At 35.7% G+C, this 16358-nt stretch overlaps 10 protein-coding genes across 10 annotated transcripts; 7 read left to right on the top strand and 3 right to left on the bottom strand.

The window, feature by feature from the left end:
* Positions 1 to 78: 78 nt before the first annotated feature.
* Positions 79 to 1726, bottom strand: C9374_008888 (uncharacterized protein; the record flags this gene model as incomplete). Its single annotated transcript, XM_044699013.1, has 4 exons — positions 79 to 563; positions 613 to 751; positions 877 to 1255; positions 1311 to 1726. 4 exons carry the CDS (start codon positions 1724 to 1726, stop codon positions 79 to 81), a joined length of 1419 nt encoding a protein of 472 aa, XP_044545065.1.
* A 245-nt stretch (positions 1727 to 1971) lies between these two features.
* Positions 1972 to 3094, top strand: C9374_008887 (uncharacterized protein; the record flags this gene model as incomplete). The annotated part of the gene is made up of 4 exons (XM_044699012.1): positions 1972 to 2124; positions 2192 to 2271; positions 2384 to 2502; positions 2700 to 3094. The coding sequence occupies 4 exons, from the start codon at positions 1972 to 1974 to the stop codon at positions 3092 to 3094; spliced, it is 747 nt and encodes a 248-aa protein (XP_044545064.1).
* A 154-nt stretch (positions 3095 to 3248) lies between these two features.
* C9374_008886 (uncharacterized protein) lies at positions 3249 to 5055 on the top strand (the record flags this gene model as incomplete). Its single annotated transcript, XM_044699011.1, has 9 exons — positions 3249 to 3271; positions 3363 to 3499; positions 3663 to 3709; positions 3775 to 4165; positions 4347 to 4536; positions 4601 to 4610; positions 4685 to 4704; positions 4792 to 4946; positions 5003 to 5055. 9 exons carry the CDS (start codon positions 3249 to 3251, stop codon positions 5053 to 5055), a joined length of 1026 nt encoding a protein of 341 aa, XP_044545063.1.
* A 446-nt stretch (positions 5056 to 5501) lies between these two features.
* On the top strand, positions 5502 to 7218 carry C9374_008885 (uncharacterized protein; the record flags this gene model as incomplete). The annotated part of the gene is made up of 2 exons (XM_044699010.1): positions 5502 to 6442; positions 6498 to 7218. 2 exons carry the CDS (start codon positions 5502 to 5504, stop codon positions 7216 to 7218), a joined length of 1662 nt encoding a protein of 553 aa, XP_044545062.1.
* Positions 7219 to 7425: 207 nt separating this feature from the next.
* On the top strand, positions 7426 to 7975 carry C9374_008884 (uncharacterized protein; the record flags this gene model as incomplete). Its single annotated transcript, XM_044699009.1, has 2 exons — positions 7426 to 7702; positions 7752 to 7975. 2 exons carry the CDS (start codon positions 7426 to 7428, stop codon positions 7973 to 7975), a joined length of 501 nt encoding a protein of 166 aa, XP_044545061.1.
* A 423-nt stretch (positions 7976 to 8398) lies between these two features.
* Positions 8399 to 9682, top strand: C9374_008883 (uncharacterized protein; the record flags this gene model as incomplete). The annotated part of the gene is made up of 1 exon (XM_044699008.1): positions 8399 to 9682. One exon carries the CDS (start codon positions 8399 to 8401, stop codon positions 9680 to 9682), a length of 1284 nt encoding a protein of 427 aa, XP_044545060.1.
* Positions 9683 to 9755: 73 nt separating this feature from the next.
* C9374_008882 (uncharacterized protein) lies at positions 9756 to 11564 on the top strand (the record flags this gene model as incomplete). Its single annotated transcript, XM_044699007.1, has 1 exon — positions 9756 to 11564. The coding sequence occupies one exon, from the start codon at positions 9756 to 9758 to the stop codon at positions 11562 to 11564; it is 1809 nt and encodes a 602-aa protein (XP_044545059.1).
* A 70-nt stretch (positions 11565 to 11634) lies between these two features.
* C9374_008881 (uncharacterized protein) lies at positions 11635 to 13959 on the bottom strand (the record flags this gene model as incomplete). Its single annotated transcript, XM_044699006.1, has 1 exon — positions 11635 to 13959. The coding sequence occupies one exon, from the start codon at positions 13957 to 13959 to the stop codon at positions 11635 to 11637; it is 2325 nt and encodes a 774-aa protein (XP_044545058.1).
* Positions 13960 to 14043: 84 nt separating this feature from the next.
* On the top strand, positions 14044 to 14916 carry C9374_008880 (uncharacterized protein; the record flags this gene model as incomplete). The annotated part of the gene is made up of 1 exon (XM_044699005.1): positions 14044 to 14916. One exon carries the CDS (start codon positions 14044 to 14046, stop codon positions 14914 to 14916), a length of 873 nt encoding a protein of 290 aa, XP_044545057.1.
* A 222-nt stretch (positions 14917 to 15138) lies between these two features.
* C9374_008879 (uncharacterized protein) lies at positions 15139 to 16017 on the bottom strand (the record flags this gene model as incomplete). Its single annotated transcript, XM_044699003.1, has 1 exon — positions 15139 to 16017. One exon carries the CDS (start codon positions 16015 to 16017, stop codon positions 15139 to 15141), a length of 879 nt encoding a protein of 292 aa, XP_044545056.1.
* Positions 16018 to 16358: the final 341 nt, after the last annotated feature.

Genomic DNA, 16358 nt, shown 5'->3' with positions numbered 1-16358 from the left:
ACACTGTTCGTCACGTACGTTGACAAGGTTTAATAAGGAAAATTGAAATGTTAGAAATAAGAAATCTAATAATTGAATTTATCTACTGGTTTTGGATTTTTTCAATGGTTGTTCATCTTTTCCTCCATTACTTGAATCTTGGTTGACATAGCCGCTTTTCTCTGGCGAGCGGTTTGTCCTGACAATGCAGTCAGAAAGTCTACCATCGGAAATTCTTCTTTGTAAATTTGCAAGTAACATGCTTAAACTTTCAGTATTTGGAAATTGAGACTCGAGACAAAATAATACAGTCGAGGAAGCACAACGCAACCCATATTTCAGCCAAGGAATAATTTTGTTAGTTCTTAGCGTCATTCGTCTCCATGCACCAACCTCTTGAACATCAGATGACAGTCCAAGGCTTCCCATAACGTTACTTCCACATACAAAATAATTACTTCTCTTGGATATCATATATGATGAATAAACATCCGCATAAATTTGAGAAATATTGTCTTTTAGTTTCTTCCATTGATTTGCAAGAACTACATTCTTTTTCGTGCCCACCATTTTATCTTCTCCGCCTTAAAAAAGATGCATTCAACGTTGATATATTTAGCATGTCATACTTACATCCATAAACTTCTCCTGTTGTTGAAAGTGTTAAGGTATGTTCATTACCAGTTACTATTTGCTTGAACAAACGATTTTCGAATGGAAGAGTAATCTCAGTTAAGGCTCTATTTTTCGAAAATGGAAGACCGCCTCCTAACTACAAACACTTATTATCAGTACATGACATTTGAATGTTATGATAATATCAATACATTACCTGTCCTATATATTATTGATCAAACGTCATTCGATTATTATGATGAAATTATCATTAATGCATACCTTGTCGATTGTCACCCATTCCAAAACTCTGTTGAGGTTGCTGACAAAAAAGCAATGGTTGGCACAACAAGCAATGTATTTCACATATTCATTTTCTCCCAGCTTATCAGAAAATAATTGTGAAATGTCCTCTGACGCTTCTCCATCGATGCGATGTATGGTGTTATTATATCCAATAGCATAGGTAATTCTTTTCGTTGATTTAATGTATCGAATGCCTCCATTAAAAATTAACTCAAGTTCAAATGTTAGTGGGTCGAGTTCTAAAGTATATAACTTTCCGCTGTTAGTTAGAAAATACGCATATTTTAAAGTAATTTCAATATCTTCCACATATTCTGAGGACTTTTTGAACAAATCATCAATACATTTAAAGTTACTGGGAAGTAGACATATTTCAAGTTTCAAACATGAAATACAAATGACGGTCATACCTGATATACTCTATTCCATCAATTTGTATCTTCAGTGCCTCTTCCAAGCTTAAATGCTTCTTTTGATTCAAAAAAACTCTATTCTTTGATGTCAGTATCACAAATCTGATATTATTTGCGCAAATCTTTTTAATTCTCTCATCAGAATCACACTTGATCATATCAAACAGTTCAAAATGCATTCGGGTTGGTTTAAAATATACTTTGGGAGTTTTCGTTAAAGAAGTCGATCCTGTGCCAATAATTCGTTGTCCCGAAATTAAAAAAGCCTGGTGATGACTCTCACTCTTTTTCAAATCAAAACAATCATTACTTTCCGGATCCATTGGAATGGTATCATACAATCCACTCTTCCACAAATGAGCCTCCTTGGTATGTTCTCTTGATTTAATTCTGGTCTCAAAATCCGCGTACATGAATCACACAGCAACAATATCGATCATGAACGAGAATATTTTTTGATGAATTCTGAAGCGACCACAAGCAAGTTATCTAACAAGTCAGTAAGCGACCTCAGACAAGATTGAACGTTTCCATCACAATGTAGTTGCCTCAACACGCCCCCTCGCATAATTACAGCAAGAACCCCTCACCTCGAGATTCACTTGCCGCATGCGTTAAAAAATTCATCGCTAGACCATCATCACCCCGTAAAAAAATCATGCAAACCAAAGCCTTGCTCGTGCTTGCCGTGTTGGCTGCGCTCCTTGCCTTCTCCGTGGTATCGACTGCTCAAAGAACTCCAAACTTTGTGTTGGACCAATTGAGAGGAGCTATTAACAGAGAAAGAGGTGGTTCTTCTTTTGATTACTTTGTAAGTACTGGAATATAGTACGCGATGATTCTAAGTGATATTATCTTTGTGATGATGAAATTTCTAGGTATTTTCTCTTACTTGGCCAGGAAATGCCTGCCGTCAATTGCAACCATGTTATATCCCATCATCTACTTCAGATTTTACGTACGTAGATTGCTTTGCTTCTCTTTACTGAAGATAATGATCTAATTGTCGCTCGGATGCAATTGTGTTCATAATTTTCATCACACATGTGATTACGATAATGTCATAACAGTATTCATGGTTTGTGGCCTAGCCGTAACACTGGACCACAAGGTCCATTCTTCTGCGGAGGATCCTTTGACTATGGTCAAATTCAAGATTTAGTCCCTGATTTGAACAAGTATTGGACTGGTAAGTGTAAAATGCAATGTATTAACTGCTGAATTGAATTTCTTTTAAATGACTATGATCATCACCATGTTTACACTTTTCATTACAATTATTTCACATAACACGAATATCAACAATTCAACCATGGCGATAACGATGTTTTCACATGCTATCATTCAACATATCATCACATTACTTACAACCCATTTCACAAACAGATTTCAAGAATGAAGTTCCATCATTTTGGCAACACGAATATGAAAAGCACGGAACCTGTGCTGCTTCTCTCCCACGTATGGACACTGAATACAAGTTCTTCAAGGCTGCTCTTGATTTAAGAAAGAGCATGTCCGTTCTTCCAAACTTGCAAAAAGGCGGTGTCACTCCATCTGACAGCATGGTTTATCATATTCAACAACTCAAGAGTGCCATGAAGGCTGCTGGTTATGGAACTCCTGCTCTTGCTTGTTATCATGGTGAACAATACATTACTGAAATGAGATTCTGTACTGACAAGAATTTGAACTTTATTGATTGTCCAATCCGTGATCAATGTCATGATACTGTCTTGTTGAATCCAATCAACCCTAACAATGCCAAGAGAAGAAGATAGAAATTTAAATTTTGAATTGCCAACGAGTGGCAACAAATCATATAAATTAATTCTTAATTTATTGTTACATTTGAGTCGCTATTAATTATTGTGTTGATGCCTTTTCACTCGAAGATTTGAAACTGCCGTCATTTGTCAAATCCAACTGAAAAAAATGGTTTTTACACTTGTGTATGGGTATGTGTTATCACATTAATAACAGTTTTTACCCATCATCACACAACACGCCAACACGTTTTTGTCTCGGTGTCATCTGTTGCTCCTATAGCCTCGGAGAGAATATGGCCCATCAATTGTCCAATGACAATGATGAGAGAATATCTACTCCGAAAGAAGTTCTTCGTTTGAAAGACAAGAAAGTTACCAATGTTGGATGTGGTGATAAATTCACAGTATTATGTACAGGTATGTGAATTCGTTCCATCAGTATTTTCATTGATCATTGTTACTGAATGATGGGCAATTATATCTCATCGAATGATTGGCTTACATCTTTTACTTATGAAATGTCCATGTAATAATTATTGGAATAACGATCATCATTGCTCGCTCTTTATTGTTTCAACAGATGATCATCTTCTTTACACAATCGGAGACAATGATTATGGCCAATTGGTGAGTTTTTATTGAAAATAAGTATTGAGAAAGCAAGGACTTATTCCATACATCATGACATTCAGAGCTTGGGTCATTTCCGTACTTGTAATTCTTGGACAAGTGTTAATTTAAGTATTCAAATTGAATCTCTTGTTTGTGGAGATTATCACTCCATGCTCTTATCTGATAAAGGGGAAGTTTATGCATGTGGACGTTCTGATAAGTATCAAATTGGGTTTTCCTCAACAGACTCTGTTGCAGAATTTAAACGAGTGCCTATTAAGGAAAAAGTGAAACTCATTTCCAGTGGAGCTAGTCATTCAATTTTTGTAACTGTAGATAATGAAATTATTGCATGTGGAGATAACACATATTCTCAAATTTCTTCGAAAAAGAAGGAAGTGGTTAAGAAGCCTGAAAAGATAAAAATTGATGAATTGAAAGGAAAGAAAATTAAATCAGTTTCATCAGGATGTAAGTTGAGACAATATTGATCAAATATTTGGATGTATAATTATTTTGAAAATACACACACACGGATATATATACTTGACTATTTGAACAACCATTTACATGTCCTATAATGAAATTATTTATCATATTTTATTGAAATTGTTATAACAATAACAATTATTATTATAATTCTACTTTTCAGATCAACATACCATCTATTTAACTGAAGAGGGAAACATTTTTTGTTTGGGAAACAATACCTTTGGACAGTTAAACATTTCTCTCGTGAGTATTAATAAGGCAGGACAAGGACAAATGATTGAGAGCGTTTCATGTGGAAGTTTTCATTCTGTAGTAGTGACAGATAAGGGAGAGCATGGGCTGCTGGAAAGGTAAGTGAATGATGAAATTCCAATCCTTGTCATGTATGAATATCCTAAATTTCACATGATCCAGAATCGAAATGGTGAATTAGGAATTGAAAATGATGGAAGTAATGTAAAAGATGCAACCAAAATTAATATTGGATCTGATGTCAAGATTGACACTGTCAAGTGTGGGTGAGTATTATTCATTAATTATTCCATTTGTGAAATGACAATCCATTTCATCAATTGATCCTTCTTGTCAAATGATCATCATCTTAGAAATCATCACACGGTCTTGCGATCGACAGAGCAAAGAATTTACTGTGCAGGTAAAAACAGTGGAGGTCAATTAGGATTAGGTCATCTCGACAAGACATTCCGTGTGAATGAAACAAAGTTTTCATATCCTGTTTCAAAGATTGGTGCTGGTGGATGTAAGTATTTGACAACTTTAAGAATATGAATTCACCAATGTCAATTTTACTAAAAGATCATTCTGTGTTTCTATGCGAAGTTGCCGATGACATGATTGATAATAATTAAATCTCTTTACACTTCTTCTTCAAACTTTATATTGTCATGTAATAGAGCGTAAATAAGAATAAGCAACTTTGGTGTCTGACTTAATCTCAAACAATGATGCCATTGATGGTATAATCATCATTGAGAATTACGTTCATCATCATGTTCTTCTTCACTTCGACCCACTTCCTTGTCCAATAAGTGTGTTCGCAATTTGAAACTCTCAATGAGATCTGACCTCAATGAAGGTTACTTGAACCACCCACACTTGTCCAGATTGAATTCAAATCTCTATTTGAATCCGAGGTATGGTAACCTTTCATATTTGAAATGCCACCTTCAAGAGTGTTGTTGGCTCATGATTTTCAAACCATGGTGGTGTGTTAACGATGTTCCAAGGTGAAAGGTCAATTTGGAAGCCTATAAATCACTCAGTAACCATTGAGCCTCTGTCAACTCCATAAAAAATGTTTGAAACGCTTCTTGCAGAAACCACCGAAGCGACAGCAGCACTTTCCAACATGAATAACAACCATTCCACTACATCATTGGCCTCTTTGACTAGTCTCTATTTTTTAGTGTTTGGTGTTCTCGGAGCTGTTTTTTATTATATCAAAGACTCTTTAGAGGATATTGTACTGAGAGTTTTCTTTTATCGATTGGAAATTTCAGATTCAGATGAAGAGTTTTATTGGTTTTCTTGTTGGTTTTCATTTCATCCTTACACCATGGATGGCTCCTCTCATGTCAGACCCTTTCAGAAAAAACTAGCCAAAGTGAAGGAGTATGACGAGAGTCCCAGTGAGTTTGATGGTTTTGACTTGGGACGAGATGAATCGTTTAAAAAGACAAAATTTGTTCCTTCGTATGGATATCATGTGATTTATGTTGAAAATGATCCACTCATTGTGCATTTATTTTCATTTGTCAATGATCGTGGAAATGCATCCAAAGTGCGTGAAAGTGTTGAGATTTATAAGGCTAAATTTCAATTCATTGATACCATTTTAAGGTACTTGTTTAAATGCACGAAAGAAAATAATTGTCCAGATCCAGTGACCATGGCCAAGAATTCGGGATTGAATACCTCCATGATTTTGACTAGTCGATATGAATCGAGTCATGCTGAGAAGAGCAATAAGAAGAAGGAGTTGTCTCGACCCATCACCTCCAATAGCTTCTTTTTAGAATTTATTGCTAATTGTTATTATATTAATACTGTGTTTATGAAAGAGAAGACCACTATTTTCTCATCAAGCTATGGAAGATGGGCAGCCACTTGTGTGAAACACAAACGAAAAAAGGAGTCTGTCATTTTGGATAAGGGAGTTTGGGAATCTTTATATTCTGATGTGGAACAGTTTTTAAATTCAAAAGATTGGTATTTCGATTATGGAATTCCTTACCGGTAAGTGGATAAGCTGATTATAAGCCGAGGTGGATAAGCTGATTATCATTATAAGACGAGGATATTTATTATATGGACCTCCAGGAACTGGAAAATCAAGCTGTGTGGCTTCACTTGCTGCTGCTTTCAATTTGAATATTTGTTTGGTAAACTTGGCCTCTAGAGACTTGAACGATGAAGAACTTGGATATTTGTTTTCGACAGCACCATCCGATGCCGTTATTGTCATGGAAGATATTGATTCATCCTTTGCCAATGACGTGATGGATGCTTTGGCAACAAACAACGACAACAATAAGGGAGAAAATGAATCAAATTCCTCTGAAAATGATGATAGTCATTCCAAAAAGAATGAGAACTCTTCAATGACTGCTTGCAACAATGTTATTCCAACCAAGTCTCAAGTCACATTTAGCGGAATTTTGAATGCTATTGATGGTATTGCAGCCCAAGAGGGAAGAATCATTTTCATGACCACCAACTTTAAGGAAAAACTTCCACCCTCCTTAATTAGAAATGGACGTATTGATAAGAAGATTTTTATTGGGCATGCCACCGAATATCAAACCAAAGCTTACATTCGAAAATTCTATGAAAAATCAACCCAAGTCACACCACAAGAATTTGAGGATTTAATAGAACGTTTTTGGGATAAGGTCAAACATATGAAGATTTGCATGGCTCAACTTCAAGGTTTTTTATTATTGCATCGAAATAGTATTGTTGAATTGGTGGAAGCCGCAGACGATTTTGAAAAATTCATGAACGATAAATAATGGTCCAGCCATCATTATGTTCTATAAACCAGAGGTGGTATATGGACCTCCTGAGCATACAGCTGAAAATAAGGAACTAAATACTTTTCAATCTCGAATGCATGATTATGTTGAAGGTAGTGACATTAATTCGAAAGAGCAACTCCTTGATACTTTCAACCGCATGGACAGTGAAGCAAAAAAAGATTTGGTAGAAGACATTCATCAATGCTACTACCGTTAGATTCTCTTGATCTGTTTAAATTATTTGTCTACAAACGCGTTAAACCCAAACAAGCCATCAAACGACCTTTCGAGCTAGTAACTCATAGTTCTGCCACAAAAGAACGAGATCCCAAAATGGTAAAGCAGGCTGTGGCTGCAACAGACTCGCCAAGTGGTGCCACTTCATCATTGCGAACGTCACCTCTCAGCATACCAAATCCAAAGCAGTTGGCTCAACAAGCGAGATCTCTCAATGTTAAAGATGCGTCAAGACGAGTCAGTAAGGGCTGATGAAGAGAAAAATATTCACTCTAATACCACATTTTCAGTAGGTTCTTCAAAAAACAATGCGTCTGCTTCTCCAAAACCTTCTAGAGCTTCGAAACTATTGGCCGATTCTAAGAACCATAATATCTTTCAAGACCAAGATATTGACTATGAACAGATTGAGCTCAATGAAGCCATTGCATCCAACCAATCGATCGTGAGATTTGAAGATGTAAAGAAGAATCAGTGTCAGGTGCTGTTTGCATTTGGACTTGTTGTGCTATGAAATCGGACTCAAGTAGTGCTGTTTCATTTACCAGTGTAAGTGCTATTGTATCTCCAACGGCATGCAAAGCACTAAAGTGTAAGGTGTAAGGTGCTAAAAGGTTTCCCAAATTGTATTACACTCTCTCAATCAAAGATATCTGTGACGGAATGACAGAATATTTAAGACGAGTATTAAATCCAGACAATGGTTGTGAGGATATTGGAAGAAAGTTAAAAATACTTCCAAGTGGATATCCCAAGAAATTCAGTCATCTTGAAAGCAAATATAAAGAATACTCATTGCAACAGAAGGAAGAATAAGCGAAGCGTTGTACCAAATAAAGAAATAGTTTTTAAATTCAAAGCGGAATTTCAACATTTAAAAAAAATATTCGGTTGACCAGCTTTGTGTGGTGAACGCTTATTTGAAAATACGATCATGATGAATGACGATCCTCGTCTTCTCGGACTTGTGTTATACGATCTCTTTAAAGAGATTTTTAAATTATTGAAAAAACAAGAACAACACGACACCAAGAGCACCGAATGGTATGAATTGATCGCTCGATTTTTGGTAAAGACTTGCAATGTCAATTTTAAAACATATTTACCTGCACAGCACGATTCCCAAAATTTTGATTTACATTCTTTTAAATCCAGAATGCAAGACTATGCAGAGATTGAGAATGACCATGTGCCATCCGAACAACAAATTATTTTAACTCTTCAGGACTTAGATACAGACACTTCAAACGAGATGATTGCTGACATTCAGCAGCTGTTAATTCCATTATCAGAACTTGATATGTATAATTTATTTGTTCATAAAACAGTCAAGAAAAGCATTAAAAGAAGACAACAGCAAGCAAACAAAAGACCTGCAGAACAAGTGTTGTCAAGCCAAGAAGGTGAAAGATATCCAAAGACGATAAAACCAATTGCGAGTTCTTCAAGTGAATCAAGTAGCTTTAATGACGAGCAGCGTTTATGCAAGAAACCAACATTTGCGCTACCAAAAAGAAACAGCACAAACAGTACAGAACGATCCTCATTAAGTAATGACAAAGACTGTGAAAAATCAAGCAACGAAGACGAGACATTTAGTGACAATGAATCATCGCAAAATACTGATGAAGAGGATGATTCCAACAACAACCTGCAGGATAGACTTCCCAAAAGGGAACTAACGCATTCAGCCCCTTCTCATGCAGACGAAGAACTAACTTCCACAAAACGACCTAGAAAATCTAAATTAATGGCCGATTCAAAGAATCACAGTATCATTCAGCAAGAGCAAATCGATTATGATAGAAAAGAGATCGAAGAAGCCATTGCATCCAATCAACCAATGATTCGATACGAAGACATCAGGAAGAAATTAGAGGACTGTGCCAACACACAACTCGATCCTTTTTCACACTTTTCCTTCTCGAAGCAAAAGGCTGCTCTTGTGAATTATGAAGCGTTTCTACAGGCCTCAAAAAAACCCAATACTCAAACCATTGGATATTTCAACAATTATTTCGATCGATTCCCAAAATTATTTTACACTCTACCGAAAACAGAGATCACAGGAGCGACCATCTTCATTAAAAGAGCACTCAATGATGATAGTGATTCTGAATTGCTCAAAAAGAAGCTAAAAACACTTCCGATTGGGTATCCCGACCAATTCAAACTCCTTTCCACGAAATATGAAGAGTATTTGCAACAGCAGAAGAAGTGAGGTAAAACGATTCGAAAAGAATTCTTACCACATGTCATAAACGGAAATTGTAAATTTTTTAGGCGGTTAAAAAATGAGGCAACAAGCCATTAACGATTATTATGAAATTGGAGACTCTGCCAATGGCGATACCGAAATGAACAACAATACGGATGTGGAAGGGTCTGCCATGGTCATGATGGACGACACCTATGAGGAAACAGATCAAGACAATGAAATTTCAAGAATGGAAAACGTGAGTCAAAGGATTTTGTTTGAGGATCAACCCGAAGATGTGGATGAACACTATTTTGCTCAGGTTTTAGATAAATACAATCCTCATTTGAAAAACTCTGAGGATGTTATAGAAGAAACGAAAATAGGTGAGAATGGAACGAAATCAAGAGATGATGCAGGATCCTATGAATCCCCACTAGAGAAAGATGAGTATGGAATACCTCACGTATCGATCAGCCTACAAAAAACTCCCTCTCCATCTCAATACAAAAAGAGAATTGTGTTCGGAGCATCCACTGAAGGAGGACAGATCAACTCTACAAAAAATCCTTATTATTCTGGAGGAAAGGTGAAAACTCCCCAGAGTGCTTTGAAACAGCAGACATCGGAAGAGAGCAACAAATTCCGCTCAATTTTAAAAGGACAGGAAGGTAACACGACTCCTGAAGAGGAGGGCCAACGAAATCCTTCTTCCATTCCTCAACCCTCAAATGTTCCAATTTCTAAAAAAACAGCTTCTCCTAGAGTCAAATTTGAGGGTGCTTCTGTAAATTTAGTTGAACCATCTTTGCAAGACAACACAATTACGTTAGAGGAATTCCAAAAACGATATATTGAGCGTGCGTCGTCTCCTCCTCCTTTTTCTGTTATTGCCGAAGAAAAACTTGCAAAAATGCAAGATGTTGAAAAGGTAATTGAGGACGTTGTAGAGAAAGCTCTTGTTAAAAACATCGAAGAGCTAAAGGCTCACTATGAATATTTAAACAATGGTGTTTATCAAATGCTGGAAACACAGTTCAACACCATGCTAAATTTGAGAACGAATTCATCGATTGGATTTGAGGATTTTCCAGAATACAAGGATATGGCTGAAAAGCTTGGTTTCTTAAATGCTGAAAACGAGCATTTAAAACTGTTACTTGAAGAGAGAGATTTAGAAATTCAATCACTAAGAGAGCAAGCAGAGCTGATGAGGGAACGATATATTATGGATATCGATAAACTTACATCTGAAGTTGCCAATTCCAGGATTGCACCAAAAACTCTCGAAGAGGAAAAGATCGAAGATCACATTGACGAAAATCCAAGAACCAACTCTCCACCTAGATCCAGGTCTCCTCCGCCTCAACCTGTTCAACAGCCATATTCAAAGCAAGAGGCAAGAAGAAGTTTAGATTTTAATGCAGCTGTCCGAAATGCTTTGCACAATATGTCAAAGGAACAAGCCAATCCACTGTCAAAGTCCTTTGACTCTAAGCAATTTAAACTTAATAACGAAAAGCAGAAAGCAGTTTCTTCTACTGAGGAACACCCACAAGAAGAAATTCAACAAGAGGATAAAATTAGAAAAGCCAACAAAACTCTAGATAGTATCACAGAACGAATGCTGAGATCGTTAAAAGGACCGGTGAGAGCAGAGGACAATTCGAAGCAAATAGATAAAATGGTCATTGACATCAAGGAGCAATTTAAAGAAAAGGGGGTAGTTCTTCCACTTAAACGAGTCAAAGATTGTGTATATGCTTTTGGAGAGGGTAAATCTGAACGAAAAGTACACCTCAACATTGTAAATGGAGTGTTGAAGGTTAAAATAGGAGGTGGATATGATGATTTCCTAAAGTTCCTTTCTCAATCCGTTCGACTGTTGCAAGCAAAGAAGAAATAAGTCATTTTCACATCAATTCCATTGTATTATGAAATCTTTGTTGTATTAAGCAAATAGAAATCTCACAAATTTACATGATATTCCAAAATCCAAACCAATTAATCTTCATCAAAATAACAATAAACGCAATGTCAAGTAAGATATAGAGCAAGTATAAGATGGAAAACACCCATCCACTCACCGTTCTAATCTTAATTCTCACAATGAGTAGAATGACCGAGCAAATCGTACACAAGGCAGTGAGACATATTGTTACGAGTGGTACCACTAACAAGGCATACCATTGTTGCCAAATGCCAAAGATCAAAATAATATTCAATCCTTTCAATGCAGCAAAGAAAAACATGCTTACAAGGTTGAATGAAAATACAGACACAATGATGGACCACTTCTTTCCTGTTGCCATCTTGGTGTTGAGTGAGGCATTCTTCTTCTTCTTTTTCTTCTTCTTGTTCTTTTCTTGGTCTTCACTCACTCGGAATGAATATCTACGGAGCGAATTCTCAACACCATGATCATCGAGCTCTCGATCCGATTCATCACTCTCTGAATGATAATCACCTCCAGATAACATGATATGAGACAAATCCACATTGGCCAAATTCGAGTATCCATTCTTGACTCGATCTCTCACTTCAAAAACAAGGAAAAACAATTGAACAAACGGCAACACAAATCCAACGACAAATGGAGCTCCAAAACATAAATAAATTAAAAACATGCTAATGCCATCTTCAAATCTTTCATAACGTTGAGTATCATAGGGTCCAATCAAATACATGAATCGATTTGTGGAATCAGATTTAAATGTCCATGTCACATTTGAGACATAATTATCGAATTGTGCCATATTATCTGAAAGTAATTTGTGTCCCATTCGGAATGAATCAAAATCTAAATCCTGCAGGAGTATAAATTCCTCACTAAATACTCTCGATTGACTATTCGGATTATTCGTATCATAATTATAAAATCTTCCAGTGAGCATTTGAGAATGGTCATTGCTCGAGTCAATACAAATCATTTCTTTCATGCTAAAATATTTTCTAAATGTACTGTGTGAATATTCAGTATTCATATAACAACCTGCATACTTGTTCTTATTTTCCATAAAATAGCTCTTCCTAAAGAATGGTTCTAAATTCACAAGAGGTGTCGTGTAGACGCATGACGTCTTGTCACTACTCAGAGTCATGTTTAAAAATTGAGAACAATTCACATTAGGAAGCATGCGATAAGCAAAATCTTGTACTAATTGAGTCACTTGATTCAATGAAACAGAGAGACCAGTCATGGATAGTACTAAATTTGATTTTGGAAATAAGATGATTGCTGTCATGTAATTTCCTTGCTTTGACATTTGATAGTAATACGTTTGTACATTATGACGCATGTAATTCATCAAGTTGTAATCGATCCATTCCTTCTCTGAGTATTGTGACATGACAAGAGCTCCAACAGTATTCAAATCTTCAGCAGATGTGAATACCGAGCTAGTGACTGGAAAAATTGTAAAATAAGGAAATGAAGTGTCCTCCACAAGAAAATCCTTCTCTTTGGTTGCTTTGACAAATTTGGAATTATCTTTCATATCTGAGGAGAAGATTGGAAATGTTGACTTTAAACTACTGGACCATTGAGATTTGAAAATTTCATCCATTCCCATATTCGAATTCATTTTAGACAATAAATAACCTAACAATGCAGTGCCGTCAATGTCCATTCTGCTTTCGAAACGATTGGCTTGTCTCACTCTTGGAGCTAATTTTCCTAAAATATTATTTTCAATTAATTCTAATAGAGAAGTACTGGATGATTGTGGGTTATTCGTTTGATATAAATCTTCTGGAGTTCTGTAATCAAAACCTGATTTGCCTTGAATGATACTTTCAATGGTGACATGACTGTTAGAATCGACCATTGGAAACATTCGAGACCAACTGACATAATCACCTAATATGGAATCTGACAGTTGTACTTTGGATTGTAAAGATTTCAATATTTCATTCATAGAGATTCCTCTTTTTTCTTTTGGAATTAATTTGAGAGAAATTAATTTTGTAAATAATTGACTCATAGTTGGACCTGTCATGTAAATAGAATCCACACCAATTTGGGAATTTGATCGATAATTTTCATGGACATAACTTTTTGAAAATAATATTGTTCTGTTGTTAGAGTTGGAGGAGGTATCTAATTGAGATAATTGTATGGCGATGTTTGCAATTCCCATTTTGGAGATACCCGAATAGAAATTATCAAAATATGAATGATAATCATTTTGACAATTGACAGCACATGAAAGTATCATGATCATGAGAAGGAAGAGAGTTGTTAATTGGTTGCTCATGGCAGTCATCCGCTGTGATGCCGAGCGTCGGAACCCAGCCACCATGTGAAGTTGTTGATTTTTTTAATTAGAAGTGACAGTTGGTAGCTTTCCAAATTAGAAAAATATTTAACACCCACCATCAAGAACATGTTCTTTCCTCTTCTCAATCTATACTTTTACATTCCGAGTACTCTATTTTTTGGTATTTCAGTTTTATTATTTAATTTATTATATCGGAAATTACGACTGAAATACAAAGGAAAAATTAATTCATATTTATTCCGAAACAATTCTAGTGATTTAGATTGTCGAGAATTAGCTTTTGCAACCACTAATTACATTCATGCAGTTATTAGTGGAATATGGGGATTATATTTATTTTATTATAATTTTGTAAATTCTCCAAATGGAATGAACAAGACAAATGTTTCACTCGAGTCCATTGTGAAACAACCTAATCATTTCTTTTTTTCATATAATGACTCTATTTCTAATTTAATGTCATTCACATTAGGATACTTGACAGTCGATTTATGTTGCTATTCATTTCTTGTTGTGTTAGAACAAAGTAACACAATGAATGCCATCTTTCATTTTGTCATTGTCATTGCATTTAGTTTATATTTTGTGAATGGAACAGGAGCAATTCCTGCCTTGTTTGGAGAGATTTCAGAAATTGCTTCAATTTGGATTGGTCAAGAAGAATTGATGGAAAATTTAGTGCATGAATATTCTAAAAAATTATATTTCGTCATTCACTCTATTTTGAATACTTTGAGTTTTTTAATGACTCGAACATTGATGAGTGTGTATTTAGGTTATCAATTCTTTTCAAATATTTCAGAACTTGTGGAATTGAGAAATGTAGATTCTATTCATGCGAGTGTCATTCTGATTGTGTATATTCAATGCATTCTATTAGTGTTAGTGATTGTGATGAATTTCTATTTCACGTTTGATTGTTTGAGATTTGCATTAAATCCAATTAAGAATTATTTGAATAAGGAAAAGGAAATGTAATGCTGTGAGTAGATTCTTGTGAAGAAGGCATTCACAACGATGTGAAAGAAATACATAACTCCATGTTATGATATATGTTTTTTCATTTAAGGAACTTTAGAAAATTCTCTCTTCTCCAAACCATTCGACCGAATCATGATCAGAATCGTCAAACTATGAACATCCTTAACAACCTATGAAAATAAAAAAGATGTCGTTCGAAAACAACTTTTAAATATTTATTTACAGAAATTCTGAGAAGAGCTCGGAAAAGTCACTTGTTTCTGGAAGGTCAATTAAGGATGAGGAAGAAAATTCAAAATCAGTTGGGTTATTGAAAATTGAGTCAAACTCTGAGCTTTCCGAAATGTCATGACTCGAAAAGAAATTTGGCACTGCTTGTTCTTCGATTATTTCACATGATGGATTTGTTTCACACGTCGTCTCAGTTGTTGATGATTGCATGAATTGTTGAAGAGTGATCCAACTATTCATCAATTGTTGATATTGTTGTTCCGTGGATGAGTCCAACACGGCAGAAGATGTATCGGAAGAGTTATTTTGGTTTGAAATTTCAGTAACTTTTCGTTTCTTGGAGTCACTTGTCACTCGAGAAGATTCTTCATGATCGCTGCCAGATGTCGAAGAAGAATCATTTTCCTTGCTTCTCTTCTTGGCTGCATTTCTCTTCTTCTTTCCTGAATCTTTCGTCGTTTGTGTCGTCGTACTGAAAACAAAGTAATTATCCTTGAAATTTTCACATGACTTCAATTGTTTTCTTAATTTTGTATATCGTTTGGAAACTTTCTTGGTCGATTTCTTGTCTTCGGAATCTTGGACGAAGGTAATTTTTGATTCCGATGATGGACACTGTTTCTCCGAGGTTTGGGATGATTGTTGTGGACATGATTGAAATTGCTGTTGTAGAGCTTGATAGCTGTTGAGAAAAGCATTGGGATCGTTCATGGCACAAGCATTGATCATTTCGAGCATGAGTTGTTGAAAATTTGGAGACAAGGTTGTTGTGGTTGACATGGTAGAGTGGATTGTATTGAGAATATTAGATTGTGTTGTTGTATTTTTTCTTGTTGTGTATCCTGTTTGAAGTTTGGCAGATTGCATTTTATTCTGGTGAGTCCAGTTTCTCAGTAATTCACCTTTTGGGGAATGATTGACCGCCAAAATCAGATTCTTCGCTCGATTTGTCGATGCCTCTTTCCTCACCAAGAATATTCTTTTCTTTCGCAAATTGCGCACACGAGAGGAGGAATGGATGGCATTATGGCGTGTGTAATTGTTCTAGGACAACATTTCAAAAAGGAAAAGTTAAAAACTGAATGAAGCCAAGCTATGGACAAGACAAAATACAGAAGTGTCACAAGAATTAATCTCACTGTACTATGGAAGGAACACCATGAACAGGAGACTGTTGAAACAATCTCCAATACTCACCAAAATTCCAC

The sequence above is a fragment of the Naegleria lovaniensis genome (genome assembly GCF_003324165.1).
Source record: "Naegleria lovaniensis strain ATCC 30569 chromosome Unknown tig035, whole genome shotgun sequence".
NCBI lineage: Eukaryota > Heterolobosea > Eutetramitea > Acrasida > Naegleriidae > Naegleria > Naegleria lovaniensis.
Note: the sequence above shows the minus strand (reverse complement) of the source record. Positions and strands in the feature narration are given on the sequence as shown.